Source organism: Cucumis sativus, chromosome 1 (genome assembly GCF_000004075.3).
Source record: "Cucumis sativus cultivar 9930 chromosome 1, Cucumber_9930_V3, whole genome shotgun sequence".
NCBI classification, from domain to species: domain Eukaryota; kingdom Viridiplantae; phylum Streptophyta; class Magnoliopsida; order Cucurbitales; family Cucurbitaceae; genus Cucumis; species Cucumis sativus.
Window position 1 is genome coordinate 5,267,213 of NC_026655.2, and position 22,316 is coordinate 5,289,528.

Consider the following 22,316-nt stretch of genomic DNA (forward strand, 5'->3'; position numbering starts at 1 on the left):
TTCTCTTCGTTGTCATCGTTCAGCTTATCACACTTTTGGTTTCTGACATTACCACAAGTGGATCTTACTTATAAACTTAATTTTCATAAAAAATAAGAAAATCATCAAACGAGATGAATAAAAATTCATCAAATGCCACATAAAAAAACCCCATCAGTTTAGGAGTATAATTGGTTTCCTTTTGTTTTCGGCAGATTACGAACAGTTTGGGAGCTCTTTCAGTTGATTTTGTACGCAACTTAATTACAAAACCACTAATCTGGGAGAGGATCATGACGATATGTCGAACTCGAAGAAGAAGCCAATGGAGCTGGAAATGAACGACGTGTAGTAATTATGGGAGGTGGATGATGGTGTTTCTTACTTTCTTTTAGAAGCTTCGTGTAATATACAATTCATTGAATCCATCCTTTTCTTTCTTTTTTCTTTTGCTGTGATTTACTTTAAAATTTTTCCCTCTCATTGAAATTATTCTTTATTGGATATTCAATCCAATTTCAATTTCCCTTTCTCAGTATTCTTTACTTTTCAATTCACATGTTAAATTTATAAAATTAAACTATTATAACCTAAAATTAATTATAATATTATTATTTCAAATACTTTTACGATGCTTATAATTATTACCAAAGCAATAAGTTTTGATTTGGATTTAACAAATGGGATATAAACCAAAGTCAATGTGTCAAAATTGGATGCTAAGGATGAGATAGAAATGTACATCAACCCCATAGTTTTTGAAGGCTTTTTCATTTGCATGCATTAAATGTGGAAGTACCATTGATTATAATGGAAACAAAATATGCTTTTTTATATGTCTAATTATTTGACATCAAAGCCCATTTCTTTCGTCAATTTGTTCATGTCTCATTATTATTACATTCATTTTTTCAACCAATTCACATTTTCTTTAATTTAATATAAATGGTATACATTTTAACTCGTTAAAAATCTATATTGTTTTGATTTATGAACTAAGACTTTAAAAAAAAAATCAAAAAAAAAAATCTATTTCCTTTATTTACATTTATTTTTTAAAATTTGCATTATATTTTTAATAAATGTTTTAAATATTTGATTAAATGATACAAAGGAAAATTAATGGTAAAAAAAAAAGGTTAAAATGAAACCGTGTGATTTTATAAATTGATGTTTACGTCAAACTTCAACCTAAAATTCAGATGAATAATCATCATATCAACTTGAAAAATAAGGTGTCCATACTTTTCAAAACATATAGAATATTGATTCTTTTTTATGTCACATTTTCAAAAAAAGAAAACTAAATGGTCCTAGAAATCTTAGCATTTATGAAATGGTCCATTTGCATAAGTACTGCTGCCAATTTTATTAAAGGATTAGGCATTTTCTAAAATAGGGTTGGACGTTGAAATTTCATTATTGAAATGTTGGACACGTTATATATTCAATGTTCATTTAACATATTTGGGTAAGAGCCTAGTTGTGTTACATATATACATTGTACGTGGACTGCCTCTTTCACACATGAAAATAACAAATTAATCTATTCTAGAGAAGTGTATATTGATTGATTGGAATCAATTTTTCAATATGGTCATGCGTGATGGAGTGCAAATCGATCGTTGGTCCTTTTGGGGTTGATTAAAGCCTTTGGAATTTTTTACAATGTTGTTTGGATTTTTCTCAAATTGACACCTTTAATCTTTGGTTGACTGCTTTTGGATTGGTTGATTTTTGGTTGATCATCTCGATTTTTTGGTCTATCATGCTCAACCCTATGTTCATGCATGAGTGAAATATAAGAAGAAAATATCAAGCTATAGATCCATCGTCTTTAGAATTGTATATCACTAAAACGCTAAAACTCTTAAACTAATATTAAATTTGTCTTCATATATTAGCTTAAGCTTTTGATTTGGATCGGTGATTAGCATCGAATAGGTTAATTTCTAGAAAGATTTTGGTGTTCAAGTCTCTATCACTGTTGTTGTTTCCTCTCCACTTTTGAGAGGAGTGTTTAGTATAAATAGGTGGCTATATTTGTATATTTGATTAAATACTTATTTTATTCAATGAAAGCTTAGTTTCTGTCTCAATTATTCTTCTCTCACAAAATTTAACGAAGTTAATTAAGGACTTCTTGCCCTAATAATTTGTGGCACAAAATAGAAACATTAGTATATTTGCTTTTACATGCTACAAGACAGAAGTACACTTGTGGTCGACTCATTTGGGGTCAATACTATTCCCCCTTTTTATAAAATATATTAGCAACAATAAATATATTATTTATTTGTTCTTAAAATGTTATACCATTACTATATGAATGGACCATGGAAATACAAAATCTTACAATTTTCAACTCTCTCTTGTTCTTTTCTTTTTGGATCTTCATTTAGTTTTGCTTTTGGTATACCAAATTCATCAATCGTCGTTTTACTCTTGAAGTCTCTATTCCAATCCTCGAGATCTTAGCCTACAAAAATTAAGAAAACGTAATTGAAACATGTGTCTTTGAAATGATTTTTTGGAATGTTTTTATAGACGGTTACTTACTTCGATGTGGAGGGAGTGAAAGACTTTGTTGCCGATAGTGGATAAGCTAGCGTTGACAACTTGGCCACCTTCCTCTTCAATGACACTAATAATTTGGTGAAGTGTGAAGCTTCTATTGAGGCTACTAATAAGCACTATATGAATAATGTCATTACCTAAGTCGTTTATCTCAATTAGAGGCCATGTAACATCATTGACAATGTTATTGGCTTGATTGTGAACATGTGAAGAATGAGTTTGTAATTGTAAAGCTTGTTTCCTTTTCTCCAAATTCTTCACTCTTTCTTTCAATTCATTTATGTACGTAATCACATAACAAATTTGATTTTGTTGTGATATCAATTCCTGCAAAACAAACAAATAAAAAATACACGCGTGTACATCCAACACATTAATAGAAAAAAAAAATGATATCTATGTACATATATATCTATATGTTTTAGTACTTCTTTAATTTGGCTGAATTTTTTTATATCAATCAACTTTTATAACATTCATCTTTTCATTTCTTTTTCTTATTATTACTTATAAGAATTTTAAAAAAAAAAAGACTTTAGACTATTCATCGTAAAAGCAACAAAATTGAAAAGAAAAGAGCGTTGAGGATCCAAATAGCTCATATTATGTATCTCATAACCCATATATTGGTTTTGAGATATATAACAGGTATGATTAGAAAGTTAAGAGAAAGGGAAAGATCAACCTTAGGGATTTTGAAATGGGAGGGAGGAAGAAGATTAAAAAGGTTAGAGCAGAGAGATTTCATATGAATTCTTCTATTTTTCTCGATAGTCTTACGATCAAGTTTCGAAGAAGAAGAAGTTTCACCATGGGCAAGCTTAGGCATAATTAACTAACTGATTAATTAATTATACCTAGGAATTGAAAGCACACAGAATATAGATATTACAGAAAAAATTGAGTGTAAAGAATGCTGTATTTATATATATATATATATATGTCCATGTGGAGTTGATGAAGATGATGAGAAGTATAGAGGAAGATGGGAGAGTCGTTTTCAAGAATGGGGAAGGGAAGAAGAAGAAGAGGTGCTGGGGTGCCGATCACTTGTAGGACAGATCAGATATGCATGCAGCCCTGTTGGGTGACTTTACCGACGTCGTTTTATCCTGCCCGCGTTTTATTCTCTTCTCAGTCTCACCGACCAGTATTTTCCTCTTTCCTTATCTTTTCCTTTGTTCTTATTATCAAATAATTAACCTTTTACTTCTTTTTCTTTTAGGTTTTAAATATTCTTCTTGTACTTTCGGTCATGGCCCTACTCATCTCTTTGAGATTATTACATGAATGTCCCAAAGCGTGTAATAAATAAAACATGGTGATAGTGATCAGTAAAATTAGTTATACTAAAAATGTTCGAAGGGTGTTGGTTTGGGAAAAATCTAAACTCACAACATTTTAAAAAAAATTCAAAGGCTTAATTGCTAGTCGGATTGTAAGTCAATTTGAACCATTACTAAATTGGTCGTCCATGAATTTGGTGTTGGTTAGAAGATCGACTTTGAGCAACCAAATGCTTAATCGAAACTGATGTTCAATCAAATTGTGAGTTTAGGGTTACACATCCATCAAAAGCTTAACAAGCATTCTATTCTTTAGGAGGAGTTTAAGAGAACAAGTAAAGAAGTGGTTGTTAGATTTAATTGTTTAATATATTGCTATATTAATTAATTATTTAATTGCTTAAATAATATTTAATATTTTCAAAATCACTTTCTCATCATTCATTGGCCAATACCATATATATAGTATTGAAAAGGAAAGGAGACTTTTGACATATTTAAAATTGATACATTCCAAAGTTTTGTTTCAACATTTATTCTCAACTAAACAAATCAAATAATCAGTTCTAGAGTTTCAATCATTTAAATCAAACATAGTGGAAGTTAGGGTTTTGATGATAAAGATTGGTGTAATCTTGAAGATTTAATGTAGCAATATATAAGAGACGTAAGGGCAAACGTCATCCACCTCTATAACAAAACAATAATTAATAATAAACTCTCTAATCAAAACTAATTTAAAAATTAATAATAATTTCCAAAGATTTAGGGATTCTTTGTTTTTTCTTTTTACTATTTCTAAATCAATTAAATTAATTTTTTTTTATTTTTTTGGTAAAAGCAATTTTATTTTATTTTTTAGAAAAACTTAAATTATAATAAAAACAATATTAATTTTGGTAAAAGTATTATTTCCAATTAGCTTCTAGATCCTTTTCCTCTTATTATTTTTCCATTTCACATATTCTCTTGGTCTCCTTTTCTCTTTTCTTTTTGGATTCTAAAAAATTCTCTTTGAATAATCACTCGGTTATGTTGGATTATTATTATTCTGCTTTTTCTTCTTTTTCTACAACATCTTTTATCCACTTATAATGTGTATGAAAGGATGTGATATAATTACCCTCTTTTTCTCAATACCATAGTGTTATTGTTAGTATTTTTCTACTTTTTCTCTCCTCTTCAAAATATAAATGATTTAGAACTCAAAAGTAGGGTTGAAAAAAATGTTATCTTTTTTTCCATTACTAAACTTGTGTACTCAATACGTTATTAAATGATGACGATACGTTATTAAATGATGACGATGTAACTTTTATGTAAGAGAATGGAAGAAAATGGATGAAGGTGGCATGTATGAGGTTATTGTTTACAAATATAGTAAAATGTTGTTATCATTATTTATGAACATATCCTGATCAATAACTGATAGATAGGTTATGGGTTTATTTCAGAGTGTCCGCCTACGCCTAAGAATCAATTTTATGCGAGATTAGTCAAGGTGGTGCAAATAAGCTTGTTTGAATACTCAAGGATATATATATAAAAGAAAAACTAGTGATAGACAATGATAGTGATAGAACTAATTCATGCACAGCGGAAAAAGAATCGAATTTCTACCCTAATTGCCACAATTAACATCTAACCATAAACTAATCAAATTAGGGTTTTAAGAAGTATTACCTTTGAAGCTTTCAAAAGGTTTGATGTCTTCTTACCAATTCTACCCGAGACCACCACTAGTACTCAACTGCTATCCTCTAGACAAAGAACCGGGTTGTGGGACCCAATTTTGGTGTAGAAAGTAATGGAGATAAAATGAGATTAGAAGCTTTCTTTTTTTTTTTTTTTGTTGAGATTATGAAAATGATAAAAGAGGCAAAAGTCCTTCAACATTTGAAAACATCTCTATTTATAGCCTAATTACATGCAAAAATGCATGCAATTCAATTGCCAAATCTCAACACCTAATATTCCACTAACAATTAGTGGAACTTAGTGGGCTAGGTGTCTATATCTCATATAGCCACATATCCCACTAAGAGTTAGTGGGATTATCCAACAAAATGTTGGATTTTCCCACTAACTTAGTCCAAGGGTAAAATGGTCATTAGATTTTTCTAGTCAAAAGTCAAACTTTGACTTTTCTAAGTCAAAAGTCAATATTTTGACTTTTTACCATTTTGTCCGTCTTGACTAATTCCAACCTCCCGAGCATGAATCCGCATTCATTTTTCCAAAATTCAAATCACATTTGAATATAAGGCCGGTCAAAGTTTGACTTTTCAAAGTCAAAAGTCAACATTTTGACTTTTTACTATTTTTGACCAATGCCGAGCTTCTTAGTATGAATCCGCATTCATACTTATAGTATGTAAAACATAAAGCTCTATTTCTAATTAGAAGACCGACGATTATATCACTGTATATGTCGGTTTTCCTTTCTTCTCCCTATTCGAACAATTCGACTTATTTCATCACACTGTTCTAAGTTTAATCCATATGAGCTAGCAGAGGAACCTAATGACTAACGGACGCTATAGATCATGGGCTCCAACGATTCAAGATTAACTAGCTAAACTCTTTTAAACCGAGTTAATCAACATTCGTTAACTAACGGGTCATTCCACTAAAGTCCCGTAGTTGCACTCCCCTCACTATAGATATATTTGTGTCCATTTGATAAAACCATAATCAGTAAGTTAATCCTTCACAGGTTGCTCGTAACCTTGGCTGGGTCAAAATACCGTTTTACCCCCAAGATTACATCTTGCTCCTTAAGTCCCACTAATCCACTATTGAACAATTGGTTTAAGGTTCAACCTATAAACTTAATCCCTCTCGGGCCAATGAGAGGGTGGGGCCCCTTGTTCAAGACTTGGATTCAGTGCTTAAGAGAGCAACCTATCTACTAACCCTAAAGCGGGTAGGAGTGAATTCCATCTTGTACCCTATGTTCCCAGCTATCCACCCGATCTTACCCCTGAAATGGGAGGCTTATTGGGCCAACGCTGATGAGCTGCCCTCACCTATGCAGATCTAAGGATAATCTCGTATGAACAGGAGTTCATAGTTAACTCAGGATTAAGACTAAGTTACCTAGGTCATCAATAATTGAGATAGTCAGTTTTAAACAGTAAACGGTGTTATAACGTAAAAATGACTAATTCATGGTTCAGTCTTATGTAAACATTTTACATAGGATGCCCCCACTTTCATGTCTCTACATGAACGATTAGGATCACATCGTTTGTACTACAAAGTGGGCCGCATCCATAGTTTCTCTAAATAAGGCGCCCAACCTTTATTTCATATACTATAGACTATTTAGGCTATATACTCGAACTTGATCCACGTTTATGTTTACACATAAAGTTCAAGTTTATTCAAAAAATAGCCTTGGAACTTGATTTATTGGATTTAAGATTATAATATTTAATTTCTCAATAACAACTTTATTGAACAGAATATGATTTACAAACTACGAGTTTTAGGACAAAATTCCAACAGATAGACAAAGTTTGTTGGTATCTATCAATGATAGAAGATAGTAGTTTATCAATATTTATCACTATATATTCTTCATCGATAAACAATGACATTTTACCATATTGGTAAATATTTACAACATGAGTTTTGTCATTTGAAACAATGAGTATCTATGTGAAAATTATTTATCAATTTAATCTCTACTTCCTTTCCTTACTACTTTGAATTCTTTCCTAAAGTATTATTAGATCCCAAAAGCTATTACCAACATAACACTATTTCTTTTTAACAAATTAGAAATACACTTTTTGATCTAACATGTAAGAGGTTGGAATATTTCAACCCCAAATTGTATTACCTAAAAAAGACCCCCCAACAAACAATTATCATTGTAAGAGAACAATTCTACTACCATTTTCTAAAAGAAAAAAGAAAAAAAAGACATTTAATGAACAATGTGAAAAGGAAATTTGTTATTTAGTCTCTCTTTTAGTTTCATTTCTCATTTGAGAAAAAAAATATCTACAATTAGTGTTGGTAACGATAATGATAGTAAATGATGATAATGTTACATAGTATTGATATCATATATATATATAAAGAGAGAGATAAAAACGAGAAAATTAATAAATACTTTGAAAGCGTGTGTAATAATATAACTTTAGATTTGTTGTCATGATTCTTTCATGTAATGTTCGGATGTTAGTTGATGTTTTAATTTATGATCTACCTTGTTTTATAAGTTTCTAAGGGAGTGTAGATATGGTTGCACACATGCTAAACCAGGATAGCGCGATTTCTCCTACTTGAAATCATTTAATTTTAGACTCTTGTTCTATAGTGTATGTTTTATGAATGATATTCACACTTTTGTCTCCTCTGTTACGTGTAAGGAGAACTTAAATTCTGAGTTGTTTCGGTTATTCTTACAATGTTAGTTAAAAAAGAAGAAAAAAAAAAGCATGTGTAATTGACTAAATTAGGACATATGTATATATATTCAAAATAAAAAAAAAAAGTAGGCAAAAGTTGAATTTAAAGAAGGAAGTGGAAGCACAATAATAAAAACGTTTAAGAAAAAAAAGTAAAGAAAATTGTTCAATAGATGGAAACAACTAGAAACATAAGAATTATTATTGTTAAATATTAAAGTAAATCATCCATAACTAAACGTCATTGGTAACGAAATTAGGATGATACAAAATAAATAATTTCTCTAAACATACTTTTAGTTTCTAAACTTTCGTCAAATATAATTAATGATGAGAAGTATAAATAATTAAATTTGAAATTAATTAAAATAATTGATATGTGTTCCAAATTAAAATTAAAAACATAAATTGCTCAATCATCATAACCGTTGGATCAAATTAATTATTTTGATTCAATTTTTATAGGTTAACTTCAATTGAGCCCAAATGCTAAATATAACCAAAATCTATATGATTGAGCTCATGGATCGGGTCCATAAACCAACCAGGTTCAAGTTTATAAAGCACACCGAAGAACTCTACAAACATAGGAGTTTTCGGTTGGAAAATTTTGACTTCGAAAGGTCTAGATAGAATTCTCTCAAAACTTCCTAACTCTTAAAGTCGATAATCCTTGAAGATTGAAGCTCCATTTCATTAAGAATCAAATAATCAAATTCTAGATATCGAATCACATCGCATCAAATAAACAAAAATACAACATCAAGTTCAACTCCACGAATCAATTTTTTTCCGAAAATCTCGTGCGAACAATAATAATTTAGCTATGAATTACTTTTAGTTTTATTATAAGGCCTTCAATAAATAACAATTTAATGATTTAGTTTTTATAGTCAAAAGAGTTGTAGAAAATTGATAAACCAATTGAAAATCAAATAATTAAATCATTGTTCCCTCCATGATTAATCTTAGTCTTAGGGTTAGAGGATGAGACAGTATTCTAAAATCACTTTTGAACATAAAAAAACTAAATAAATATACTTTGTAATAGAATAGAATATTTGGTATATAATAAAACATTATATCAAATTAGTTATCTAATTTTTTTAATAAAAATCTCAAAATATTTGAATTATTAGGTTCGAATCTATAACAGTTTCGATTTCAACACCCCTTATATATTGTAAAAAAAAAACTCAAATGTCATAATTAATAGTTTTTTCACTATTCTTCTGTGTTTCGTAATCGAATCCACCTTTGACTTGTATTATAATTGAATAAATTAAATTGAGTGATTCTTTTATTTATTTTCTAGAATAATTTAAAACGTATATCGAACGCGTTTAATCATATAGTTATATTTGAATTTCTAGAATAATTTAAAACGTATATCAAACGCGTTCATATAGTTATAATTGAAAGAAATGACATGATCACTCCCCTTTTTAAAGAAAAAAGAAAAGAAAAAACAAGTTTTTGATTATTTTAGTAATGATGAAAATTTATTTAGATTTTGACCAAATTAAAGTACTAAAGTTTTTTCCTAATAATTTTAAAATTGACCAAACTATTTTCTCCATACAATTTTCCTCATTTTATCTTATTCTTATAAAAAATATATTTTGGTTTTTAGAAATTAACCTTAACAACTATTCATCCTTTAATTTTTTTTATTTAAAATTAAGAAAAATTTTGAAAATTTAAAAATATATTTTTTCAAATATTTTTCTTTTTCTTTTTCTTTTTCTTTTTTTTTTAAAACTTAGTAACTTATTCTTGAAAATGAAAAAAAATATTTTTTCAAACATTTGTGCTTTTCTTTTTTTCCTTTTTTCTAAAATTAGGAACTTGTTATTGAAAAAAAAAATGATATCTTTTATTTTCTAGAAAACTAAGTTGATTTCTTCACAATTTTCTCACAAGAGTTTTATTCTTATTCGAACTCCAAAACCAAAAATTAATTTTTCTAGTTTTTACGATGGAACCTTATTTTTAATTAAAGAAAACTAATGGTGAAATGAGTATATATATAATTAACTTTTAAACAAAAACCAAATGGTGCTAACAAATAAGTCATATACTCGTTTAGTTTAGTTTTGGAGAATTGTAAAAATAGCAAATTTAACAAAATATAGCAAAATTTTTAGATTTGATCAATAATAGACATTGATAAACACAAATATATTTCTATTGATGATATTGATATACAGTGATAGAAGTCTATCGTTTTCTATCATTGATAGAATCGAAAATTTTACTATAGTTTGTAAATATTTTAATTTATTTTGCTAGAATGTTAATTTTGTTTTTTTTTAATTAAACTTATTAATGTTTTTTCATCTAAAAAAAAGTTGAAGTATTGATAAATTCGAAGAGGAAAAACAAGTTTTAAGAAACTAATTTTTATTTATTCATGTAATCAAGTAAATAAGAAGTTTAGAGTTAGGAGCAGATGTATTATATACTTGATTTTCAAAAAACTAAAAACAAAATTTGATTGTTGAAATGAAGATATATTTCATTAATGTCTCTCTCCATAGTTCATTATTGTTATGAAATTTAATGATATCTAAAGGGAAACTAATTTGTTTGTTTTCCATAAATTGGAGTTGTGAAAAATATCTAATTTGGTGAAAACACAATTTATTTAAATTTTAGAATAATCACAATTTGCTTCTCTTTTGAAGAACAAAATTTATAATAATGACTTAGTGACTAACAACATCTTCAAATTAAAAAGGAAAAAAGAAAAAAACCCATAATTGAATGAACAAAAAGAAAATGTTGCAAAATGGCTTTTGGTAATTGATTAGGTATACTTTCTTTGTGGTTTCACATCAATAATTTAATTTCATTTATAACACATCAATATTTTGAAGTGAAAATTACAAATTGATGAGCATAGATAGATCATAAATGGTGAATGGTGTAGCCTTCAAAGATGAATTTCACCACCGGAAGAACATAACAAATAAAATAAAAAAGTAAAAAAAAGCCACAAAAATCCTCCATTTTCTAAAAAGGAAAATCCATCGCATCGATCAAACTTCGTCAACGAATCGATGGTGGGCAATTAGCATTTGCGAACTCTAAACGAAAATGAAAGATAAGGCTGAGACTAAAGGAATCTCCATCAACGATTTTTTCCCAACACGTCGCCGCCTCCGCCGCAGCCGTCGGCTAAAATGTACGCTTTGTCCTCCGTTCCAATCGCAGCCCTTCCATGCTCACGCTTGCTTCAGCCTCCATTGAAGCCATCCGCATGCTTTCAAACTTTTTTCAACCGCCGCCATCTGATTACGACTCTACTCTCTGTCTTCACTCCTTCTTTTATCGATTTTACTCTGCCCTGTTCTTCTGATTTGGTTGCTGAAGCTCGTGGGTTGTTTCAAATGCCCCCTGTTCGTCTTGTCAATCGGTAATTTCACTAACCCAGTTTTTTTTTCCCCATTTTAGTTGGCTTTTGGAGATGATGATAAAGGGGTTTGAGTATTGATTGAACCCCTAGTGGATACACTGAAAATTTTTCGTGCTGATGCTGATAGTCATCCAATTTTTTTCTTTCAAATTTGTGTTTGTTATGGGGATGAGAAGGTACTTTCTGGTGAGAGCAGGGGAGTCTGAATTTGATAGTTTTGGAATAATTAACACAAACCCAGTTGCAAAGACATCTGTTGATAGTGGATTGTCTGAGGAAGGGAAGAAGCAAACTGTTAAAGCAGCTTTTAAGTTGAAGGAAATGGGAGCTTGTGAAAATGGTTGCTGGATTTGGCCCTCTATTACTCAGCGAGCTTATCAAGCAGCAGAGATTATTGCTTCAGTTAATGGTGTGAATCGAAGGTATGTCAATTGATATTTTGGGAAACTTACTCGACTTTTACCTCTGTCTTCAACATTGATGTTCATGCCATCATGGAATCAGACTTTTTTTCTTTCTTTCCTTTTGGCTTGTTTGAAACAGCAAATCTCTTGGTCAAGTAACACATTTGTATGCTAGTTGAGCTATAGTGACTTTAGGATATACTTTGTTATGGCAGTAAGATAATTGTCTAATCAAATTATCCTCAATTATAGCTTGTTGATGACAAAGGAGATTTCCCATTTCACTCTCTCCATCTTAGTGTGAAAATCCTGATGTGTTTTTCTAATTCAAACCATATTTGTCGTTTCTTTGCACATTCCTCTTTGTTTCTCGACTGCTTGATGTTTTTGGTTGGTCCATGGTTTTTCCAAACAACATTTCCAGTATTCTAGATTTATTTGTGTGGGCCATCCTTTCCATGGTGTGAAAAAGGACTTTTTAGCTTGCTATTATAAACCGAGGATGTCTTTGGTGGAAGAAAGTTTTTTGTGTCGCCATTTTCTCAAATTTGAAAGTTTTTTGGATTGGTGTAAACATAATCGTTCTTTCTTCTTTGATTTCTAATTGGAGAGCTTTATTGGGATTTACCTATTGGTGTCAGAGTTCTCTAAGCTCCTTTTACTTCAGGCATCAATAAAAATTGTCACTCATCCAAAACAAGACTTGCTTGAAATGAATAGTTAGTTTAGCCTTCGTTTGGTAATACTTGATTCTTGTGTTTTTTTTGGTACATTTTGAAAAACAAGTCAAAATTTGAAAACTAAAAATAGCAATTTTCAAAAACTTAGTTTTTGTTTTTAAAAGTTGACTAAGAATTCAAGGTTTCCTTTCAAAATTGTTAAAATCACATTACGGATACAGTTAGCAAACATAAATTCAAAAAAGAAAATACTAAATACAAAAGCCTCACCGAATGAGGTCTTAGCCATTCCATTGACAAAATAACAATTCACGGTTGCTATGATTTAGTAAGCAAATGTATGGTGTAGGAAAGTGAACGTTTCATTCCCTCAAAGCTTGATTCTGTTGTTTCTCTGATTGTTATCTTCTGTTGAATGGAAAATCTTTGACTTATCAAATTTCTTCTGTTGGTTTCAGTTACATAGTTCCTGAATACAGTTTTCTTGATGCCCGTGGGCTTGGAGCTTATGAAGGCAAAAGATTGGATTCTATGTCAGAAGTATGGTTTCTTTCAATCTTTTGTTAAGAGTTCGACAGTTGGTATGATTGTTTGATTTAGCAAGTCTTCGTTTTCCTCAAAACGCTTCTTGCTCAAAGTGAATGGATTTTAAAGAATGAGCAAGAAATGAGACAACTCTTTCTTGAACTATTAACATAAACAGGCCTTCCTTTTTAGGCAAATTTTACTACTGTTTTGCTTGAAATTTCTGTCTAGAGATAGTGAGTTGTTTCATTGCCCTTATGAAATGTGTTTGTAAACAACAGGTATATGCTTCAGATACAATCTCATCAATTTTCAAACCTCCTCCAACAGATGATGGCACCCCAAACGAGAGCGTATCTGACGTCTTCGTTCGTGTAACACAACTGATGTCGATTCTCGAAACCCAATACTCTGGTGATACTATCATTATTGTCTCACCAGATTCTGATAATTTGACCGTTCTTCAAGCTGGTCTAATCGGTCTTGACTTGCGAAGGTAACTGCATTTCCAAAGCTATGCTCTCATAAGCATGATTTCTTTTCATTTGTTTAATAATCCAAACCTTCTTTTTGTCTTGAGTTCAGGCACCATGATCTTTCCTTTGCTCCTGGGGAGGTACGCTTTGTTGACATACGCAGCATCCCTTCCTATAAGCAACCACCGTCAGCTGTATATAAATGTTTAAACCCTCCTAATTGTAATTGACATAGAATGCTTGTATATATTGGCTATGAAATTATCACAAAGCCTATGATTCTGATGAAGCAATAGTGTTCATTCATTGTCATCTTCAAACAGCTCAATTGTATAGTTGCTGTATCTCAGTTTTCTAACCTGGAATTTAAACAAGTCAAGCAGGTTGGTTAATCGAGTTTTGTACAAATTTAAGTTTGATCAATACATAAATTAACCAAAATATTTTGTTGAATGTCAACAAAAATTTAGCTTTAATGTTCTTCTTTCTATAACTCTTTATCAGTTTTGCACAAAAACCTTCTAATAAAGTTGAAACATTGAAGGTGCAATTGAATGTACTTACACACTGACTATATGCTGTGAATACCTTAAACTATGCTATATTATTTGAGACACATACACTAAATCAATGTAAGTTTTATCATAGAGCCGACAGTTTTAAAGAGAAAAGTTGGAACTTTTTAGTTGGATGATTAATCACCACCTTGACGATTGGTAACTAGAAGGTGAAACAAATAGGTTTATTTATGAGACATTAAAGTTAAAAAAATAAATAAAAATGAATTCCTTTATTCTTGTTCCATCACTGTCAATTATTTTTATTTGTGATTCTGCTATAATATGAATATCTCAACTCACACCTTACCTGTCCTCTAAATAAGTAGCATTCATTACCCTCTTTTGCTGAAGGCTGAAGCTGGACCATTGCTTATTGATTTTGATAGGCTATGTTTGCATGCAATGCTATGCATTTCTATTTCTTTATTTCTTCTTCCTTTTCGTTACTAATCATTGCCAAATCCCCTAATTTAACATTTTATTTAACTTTCTCCAAATTCTACTTTATGGTGGTGGTGATGATACACTCATATGGAGCATTATTCAATTTGATTCTCAAACTTTATTAGTTTTTAATTACAACCCAAATCATGAAAAGTGATATAGATTTCAGTGTTTCTTGTGATTTCTTTTTCTGGGATATATGTTAAAAAAGTGAAGAGAAAAATGGGGGAAAAGAAAAAGAAAAAGAAAACATTTTGGAGGGGATTCTTTGTTGGTCTTGGAGTAAAGTCACTATCTTTAGTTTTTGCAATAATCCCATTGATGAAAGCAACTTGGTTTGGTTCTGTTGAATTTCTTCGTGACCCCACATTCAACTATAAATTTTTATTCAAATTGTTTTTGGGAATTGTTGATTTTGCCTCTTAAACAAGCTTGTAATTTGTTCATTTGAACTAGTTTTAACTTAAATTTCCAAATGAAGAATGGTTAGAGGAAAGTTGTTTGATTTGAAATTTACTTTCCTTTTTACAAGACAATGGAAAAAGGGAATAAGGAAAAGAAAAAAAGAAAAGTTGGATGCATACTTTAATAAGGGTAGATATTTGAATTTGCAGACTTGTGGTTACAATTATGCTCTGAAATGGCAGTCATTACGCTTTACAGTTGTACAAGCAACGCTGCAGAGAAATCAGATTACTGCTCAACCCCCATGGCCGAACGGGATCCATTCCATTCCAGGCTTCTTCATCACTATAGTCTTCTCTTTTTCCATCTCTCTGTTCATCAATGATTCAACCCCAGAAAGAATTTCTTGCCAAAAATTCAACTTCTTCTTTGATTTTCCTTTCCCTTCTGGTTCTTCCATCGTTTTCCTACCCTCACATGGCGGCCACCCTTTAGCCATTTTTGGCATCTCCGATTGTTTTTTGGGTTTCTTGTTTTAGTTTTTGGATATGGCTATTCGAGGTGTCGATTTCAAATGGTAAATCTCTTCCCCCCCCATCGTTTTATTGGAATCCAAATTTACCCTTATTCATGGGGTTTTCACTTCTTCAGTATTTTTGGGATTTTTCAGGTACGATGGCTTCTTCTTGTCTATGCTTGCAACTAGTATGTATCCTTTTGCCATATGACTGCAAGCTGTTGCTATTTAGGTTTGCTTGTTTTAACTCTTTTCAGAAAATTGTAATTGGATTTCATGAGCCTTCTCTTGCATTCCTTCTGAGATCAAGCTGTTCAACTAGAAACTTTGTTTCTTGTTTATGTTACTTTTTTTCTTGCTTTCCTTTAACCCCCTGCTTGTGTTTTTTACTTAGCTTTTTGAGCGCTGGAATGATTATATATGGGGTATAAGTTTCATTGTTATATTTCTTTATCTCTTCTTTTCTTTAACTGTTTTGCTTGTTAGAATCATTGTGACCATCAATTGGAGAAGGTACAATACTTGTACATATCCTTTGCACATATGGATTGTGGTATGTGTCCAAGTTTTTAAAAAAGTGATACAATTCTTAAGTTATATTTACGATTGCTTGCTTCTGATGGCTATGTATATCACTTTCTTCATTCAGGTTGATTATACCTCTGTGTTTGCTTTTCGCCTTTTGTTGTTCATAGATAATGCACTTTCAGCTGGAATGGGATTGTAAGGCTTTCTCCATTTATCTCTATATAGATAATGCACTTGTGGTAGAGGCACTTAAATTCTTCTGTTTACAGTATATTTTAGATTCTTAAGGGTTGTCTTATTCTTACTGTTGAATTTAAATTGCGTTAGAGATTTTGGATGGCAGCAGCGGTATGCTCGGTTTTGTGGAAGAGTCGTGGTTCTTTCTATCTTGTCTCTATTGCTCTACCCGTTTCTATGTGCGTGGACTGTGATTGGTACCCTGTGGTTTAGAGATGCTAAAGACTGTGTAAGCTATATTTCCCTTAGTTAACATTGGCCAAATCATCTATTTACAAGCTTTGATTATTTAGTTTGTGTTATTGATGCAAGCAGTTACCTGAAGAGGGACAGAAATGGGGTTTCCTTATTTGGTTGCTTTTCAGCTACTGTGCCCTCCTTTGCATTGCCTGCATGTCAGTTGGAAAGGTTATACATTTTCTGTGTACTTCTCCATTCTCTTGCTTAAATCTTGCCTGTTTGTTACTTCAGTGAATTTTAAGCAAGTTTAGGCTCTTAATTGAGGGCCTGAGGCGCATATTATGTTACAGAGCTATTCCTTAAAGTCTGTTTCTAACTTGATCTTTTCTGTTAACCACATACTTAGTGTTTCAAATTATTCTTGTTTGATACTAACCGCTTTTCTTGTCGGTTCTTAATCCGTCTTATGTGCAGTGGTTAGTGCGTAGACAAGCACACTTGTTCCGTGCCCAACAAGGCATACCGGTATCAGAATATGGAGTAAGCTTTAAACTTTTTGGTGTTAAACCAAGGAATAATAGTTGTTTTTGTCCAACAAGGCATATATCTTCTTGTTTTGCTTTTTTCGGCATTGCTATACACTTTATTTTATAAAATGCCCTACCTTCAAAAGTGCAAAATTTCTTTGATTTGGGATCATATGCTCTTTTTCTTTACAAGTGTATCAGTTTATAACCATCAAACATTGAATTGACTAGAATTTTTCTGCATACAGGTTCTAGTTGATATGATTAGAGTTCCTGATTGGGCATATGAAGCTGCAGGACTGGAAACACGAGCCATTGGCCAAGATGCTACTGGGTATCATCCCGGACTGTTCTTAACCTCAGCTCAGGTAAATGTCTGAAGCGTAAATCGGTGCATATGGAAATCTTTTGCCTTCAGCTATGGATCTGTTGTAATAACATGTATTCAAGTAATTTCACTTGTCTATTGACTTCTGTAACCTTTGTTTTGCAAACGGGATGTTAAGGTCCTGTAGCATATTACACTCGCAAGTTCAAGATTAATGTGGGAGGAAATCTGGATGGAACTTCTTTACCTTAAGAATGTGTACTGGAAAATCTGTAGGATTGCTCTTTCTTTGCTTATTATGAAGCAGTGGTTTGTTTTATTGTAGTCAATAGTCGTTGGCACAAAATTTTAAGAAACGGGCGACTTTTGTGCAGCGGGAAGCTGTGGAAGCTCTCATCCAGGAACTTCCAAAGTTTAGGCTGAAGGCTGTCCCAACTGATTGCAGTGAATGCCCTATTTGCCTTGAAGAGTTTCATGTAGGGAATGAGGTAAACTGTCGGCTTCATATTTTCAATCATTCATCTCAAAATGTTTACATTGCACATGTTCTCTTATTTTGAACTTGAGAAACCAAGTTCAATTTATGCAGTAACCTACCTACGATCTAATACCTTACGAGTTTTCTCAGCACCCAAATATTGTAATGTTACGTGGGTTACCCGTTACCCAAAGATTAGTCAAAGTATGCCCAAGCTGGTTTGGGATAGTCAATGGATATATGTAAATAAATAAAAAAACGTTTTGCTGCAGTTCTTATTGGTTTTTACTTTGTGCAGGTTCGTGGTATGCCATGTGCTCACAATTTCCACGTTGAATGTATTGACGAATGGCTTCGTCTGAATGTCAAATGTCCTCGATGCCGCTCCTCCGTCTTCCCAAATCTCGACCTCAGCGCTCTTTCTAACCTGCATTCAGACACAGAACAAACATCTCACAATGCTTTTGTAACAACCCAACCTTCAAGTCTATCGAGATCAACTCCAACTCACGCAGCTCATACCGAAAACAGTCTCCAAACTGATACTGCCTTAGATGCTTTGGAAAATGGAAACTCACCCATGCCATCTGCTTCTCCTCATTGATCTACAACCATCTTAACCAAAACTCCTCAGAAAGATTCAACACTGATATAAACCAGAAAAAGCAAAAGAACACTGACATCTTCTATAGTTGTTCTATTGTAAATCCTTCTAAAAACTTGGCCAAAGAGTGAATTTTTTGTTAGGTTTTTGAAAGATGGTTATAAAATATTTATGAATCTGACAGCGACCCTCAAAATTTTAGCCATGGAGGAAACAAGAGTTCACGTGGGTTTCTTCTGTTAGGCCATGTTCATGGCTCGTGGATCTCATAGATTCCTCACCACTTGACAAATATTTCCCATCAGATCCTCCCTTTCCATTTCCAACCCATCTTTTTTGTCTTCTTCTTTTTGTTGTTTCTTCTCTTTAATTTCTTTAGGTTACATATATATAATATATAATGCAAAAGATAAGTAAGTTCATGACATTAATATAGAACATGCTTTAAAATTCACATTTGCATAATCTCAGGATCACCATCAAATTGGATGTGAAAATATCATAGTGGAACTCATACTTTATTTCTGATCAATTGTCAAGAAGCTAGCATCTAATACTCGATAATTGGACGATGAACGATCGATATCATATCGATTGCGATTTTATTTAGTATGAAAATATTTGAAAGGAAGGAGTTGGTTGTTCGGCGGTTGTCACAAGGAAGTGATAATTCCCGTAAGATTCAATTAATCATAAAACACCAAACATGTCAACCTAGACACTTAAATATTAAGATTAACACTATATGGTTGTAATACTTGATGATCTTATGCATGTGCATGACCACATTTGACACTAATTATTTATTTACTTATTTTATTATATACTTCTAAAAGTGGACCAACTAGGAATTAAATAAATGAAAGAAAATCAGATAATGAAGATTATTGTTGTTCATATTATTTTGGATGAAGATTGGTTTGGTTAATACAAATCTATTTCTTATGATGATATAGGCTGGAGGAGTTAGGCAATTGAGCCAACAATATGAAGTGGAAATTAAAAACTATAATTAAATGTATAGAGATAATGATTGAACCTTAAAATAATTGAGATCCTTAATCTTTCATTTTATGCATTATTTTTTGCTGTCAACTTTTAGGGTGTCAATCTAATCTTGATTTTAAATCTCTTAATTAAACAAGTAATCATATTTAATACAATAATTTTTCTTAAAATAATAACACAAATCTTTCATTTTTTCTTTTTCCAACATTAATTACAACTCGATATCTGGTTTATTGAAAATAAATATTATTAATTTTAGGGATAAAGTTTCAAGTTCCCATGTCAACATCTGAAAGGAAAGAAAGGTTTGCGCGTGGATGTTGAGATGATTAATTAATTGAATTCTGAGTAATTATAGGTTGATTAAGGAAAATGGGTTTTAATTAAGGTTTTATAAATAGTGTAATTGGAATAAGTTAGGATTGATAATTAAGTGCACAGTAATTAGCAACATTTTCTGAAATTTCAAATGTAGCAATTTTTTTTTATTATATATTTTTAGAGTTTGATATAGTTTTAGTTGTATTTCTGTTTACTTTACTGTATGATATTTATCAATACTTTGAGTCATAACGATTATATTTGCAATTGAATTTTATAAATTCAATCCTTCAACTTCTATTTTCTACTTTGGTTTGTTGTGGTCGGATGAATTTGTATATATGTATATGACCAAAATAAACAAGAGTTGAAAGGAATTAGGAGTTTAAGTATGGAGATTAGAGTAGTATTCATGCTGTATACTAGTGAATTTTTATGTTTAACATAACCCAAAAGTGTGTTCTTCCTGTCTAATAAACTTGGTGAGTTTCGTTTGGTAATTTACACTATGAATTGAGTTTATAATATTCCTTTCTATGTATTAAGCTTAAGCAATTTGAAATTTAAACTTGAAAGCATGAAAGTATGATTTTCAAAACCTATCCAAAATCTTAATTTTTTTATTGAATTGAGTGAACTTATAAACAAAATCAAATTTAAATTATTACGAAATAAACAAAAATAAGTTATGTTAAAGAAAAAACTAAAATATTTAAAAACGAACAAAATGTTTAAACAAAAATAAGTATCTTCCAAAACATTTTTATCATCCAAACAAACGTAATTTTAAAGTTCAATACTTAATTTATAAATTTAGTTAAATTAAAATTAAAATTATAAAAAAGATTTAACCACTACTTAGTAATATAATGTACGGACAACTTTTTGGGGTTTGTGAGAAAAGGTCTCTACTTCTCATAGGTAATGTGAACTTTATAGAGCTAAGAGCTAAGACACTCATCACTATCAATTTCATTTTTCTTTTTTTCCTTTCCATTTATATTTTACGTTTATTTTAGAATTAAAACTATTTAATTTGTTTGTTTTTTTACAAATAGTTGATGTTAGAATCTAGATAGGAAGAAAAGACAAATGTATAACTTTCATGTGATGTGACCATGGCAAATTTATGTAAAAATCAAAACTAGAAGATAAAGTTTTAGTTGAAGTTTCGATTTAACTTATATTTTATATAGTTAAAGAAGAAGATATAAAAATTTCCTAAAAATATATATTATTAGTTCACAGCTACACCTACTTAAACCAAACTGTATACTTGTATTTATATTCTATTATATATTTTCTTGATTTTTGATCCATTTTCTTATGCTTTTAAGTAAGAGAAGAGGAATCATAAAAAGAATATTTGATTTCTTTTAGTATTCAAAACTTAATTAACTTTATAAATAGATAATGAAATAATATAAAATTTAGACTTTTCAATCATATTATTTGAAAATGGTAAAATTTGAAAGGAAAATGAAAAGTATTATTATTGTTTGAAATGTTTTAAACAAAGGTAGGTAATTTAAAAAGGAAGGAATTAAATTTAAAAAAAAAAGGATAGTTAGTGAAAGATTGAGAGATAAGAATCTAAGATTAAGAATCTTGTCAGAGTTTAGGTTTGAAATTTAGAAGTGGTCCGAAGAACCAAAACAGGTCCATTATTATTATAACATAAACACCTTTTTCATTTTTTTTTTCTTTTCTTTTTGCATGGGATGATACCAAAGTTCGTTATATCATAATATTTTTCTCAACCGTCAACTTGAACAAATCATCTTATTATTTTAACATACAAACATATATATATATATATATGTATCAGTCGGTGCAAAAATAATATTGAGTCAACATCTCACCTAAACTTTTTATCCTCCACTTTCTATATATATTCCATACTATACCTTGTTTCTTTCTTTAAACTAAAAAGGTGGTTTGAAGTGGTAAGTTGGTTCTTACCCTTTCTAAAGTATAAAGAGACCTTTGTTTGCTTGTAATCCATGAGGATGTAATCTAAAATCTAGGTTTTGGAGGATATTTTAAATGCAATTTATTTTATTAAAATAATTTAACTATCCAACTTATATTATATGGTTTGGATTGGAATAAAATTTTGACCGGGTTTGAATCTAATTCAGTCAAATGTGAATTAGAAAAAGAAAAGTAAAGGATGATTTAGAAATGTAAAGAGAATTGAAGTGATATTTGAGGGGAGTAGGATTGGTAGGCTATACAATATAATTAATATTGTTGTTGAAAGAAAAAGGGTTTGTGGTTTTGGATGAGACGGGGGGTGAGATCATGTAATGGACACGCGTTGAAAAAGTTGGTGGGAGCCACTGTCCAGGGCAGCTTTCTTTTTCTTTTCTTTTGTTTTTAAATTAGATGAGAGGTTAAAATAAATAAATAA

The 22,316-nt window shown here is 30.8% G+C and overlaps 3 protein-coding genes across 7 annotated transcripts; 2 read left to right on the forward strand and 1 right to left on the reverse strand.

Annotated features, from left to right (window-relative positions):
* Positions 1-2,249: 2,249 nt before the first annotated feature.
* On the reverse strand, positions 2,250-3,538 carry LOC101222599 (transcription factor bHLH162-like). Its single transcript, XM_031881648.1, has 3 exons — positions 3,161-3,538; positions 2,539-2,931; positions 2,250-2,458 (listed from the first exon to the last, which is right to left on the reverse strand). Exons 1-3 carry the CDS (start codon positions 3,383-3,385, stop codon positions 2,378-2,380), a joined length of 699 nt encoding a protein of 232 aa, XP_031737508.1. The 5' UTR covers positions 3,386-3,538; the 3' UTR covers positions 2,250-2,377.
* A 7,563-nt stretch (positions 3,539-11,101) lies between these two features.
* On the forward strand, positions 11,102-14,225 carry LOC101222124. Its single transcript, XM_004152423.3, has 5 exons — positions 11,102-11,681; positions 11,858-12,103; positions 13,224-13,305; positions 13,572-13,786; positions 13,876-14,225. Exons 1-5 carry the CDS (start codon positions 11,449-11,451, stop codon positions 13,994-13,996), a joined length of 897 nt encoding a protein of 298 aa, XP_004152471.1. The 5' UTR covers positions 11,102-11,448; the 3' UTR covers positions 13,997-14,225.
* Positions 14,226-15,303: 1,078 nt separating this feature from the next.
* On the forward strand, positions 15,304-18,922 carry LOC101222360 (E3 ubiquitin-protein ligase SIS3). 5 transcript variants are annotated; one of them, XM_004152424.3, is made up of 10 exons: positions 15,304-15,752; positions 15,846-15,884; positions 16,179-16,245; positions 16,342-16,415; positions 16,548-16,686; positions 16,773-16,865; positions 17,112-17,177; positions 17,413-17,532; positions 17,867-17,980; positions 18,269-18,922. In XM_004152424.3, exons 1-10 carry the CDS (start codon positions 15,724-15,726, stop codon positions 18,572-18,574), a joined length of 1,047 nt encoding a protein of 348 aa, XP_004152472.1. In that variant the 5' UTR covers positions 15,304-15,723; the 3' UTR covers positions 18,575-18,922. The 5 variants fall into 5 exon arrangements, with proteins under 5 accessions (XP_004152472.1, XP_031736014.1, XP_031736015.1 ...); XM_031880154.1 differs by lacking the exon at positions 16,179-16,245 and having other exon boundaries at positions 15,309-15,752; positions 15,846-15,880; positions 16,388-16,415; XM_031880155.1 differs by lacking the exon at positions 16,179-16,245 and having other exon boundaries at positions 15,311-15,752; positions 15,846-15,924; positions 16,388-16,415.
* The last annotated feature ends 3,394 nt before the right edge of the window (positions 18,923-22,316 follow it).

Bases quoted from the DNA above. Each gene is read 5' to 3' on its own strand.
- LOC101222599 (XM_031881648.1), bottom strand. From the start codon at position 3,385: ATGCCTAAGCTTGCCCATGGTGAAACTTCTTCTTCTTCGAAACTTGAT. The intron at 2,932-3,160 runs ATATGAGCTATT...TTTTTTTCTATT, and splicing joins TATGGGTTATGAGATACATA to AATGTGTTGGATGTACACGC. The intron at 2,459-2,538 runs GTAAGTAACCGT...TAATTTTTGTAG, and splicing joins TTCACTCCCTCCACATCGAA to GCTAAGATCTCGAGGATTGG.
- LOC101222124 (XM_004152423.3), top strand. From the start codon at position 11,449: ATGTACGCTTTGTCCTCCGTTCCAATCGCAGCCCTTCCATGCTCACGC. The intron at 11,682-11,857 runs GTAATTTCACTA...GGGGATGAGAAG, and splicing joins CCTGTTCGTCTTGTCAATCG to GTACTTTCTGGTGAGAGCAG. The intron at 12,104-13,223 runs GTATGTCAATTG...TGTTGGTTTCAG, and splicing joins GTTAATGGTGTGAATCGAAG to TTACATAGTTCCTGAATACA.
- LOC101222360 (XM_004152424.3), top strand. From the start codon at position 15,724: ATGGCTATTCGAGGTGTCGATTTCAAATG. The intron at 16,416-16,547 runs GTAAGGCTTTCT...AAATTGCGTTAG, and splicing joins CTTTCAGCTGGAATGGGATT to AGATTTTGGATGGCAGCAGC. The intron at 16,866-17,111 runs GTTATACATTTT...TCTTATGTGCAG, and splicing joins CCTGCATGTCAGTTGGAAAG to TGGTTAGTGCGTAGACAAGC.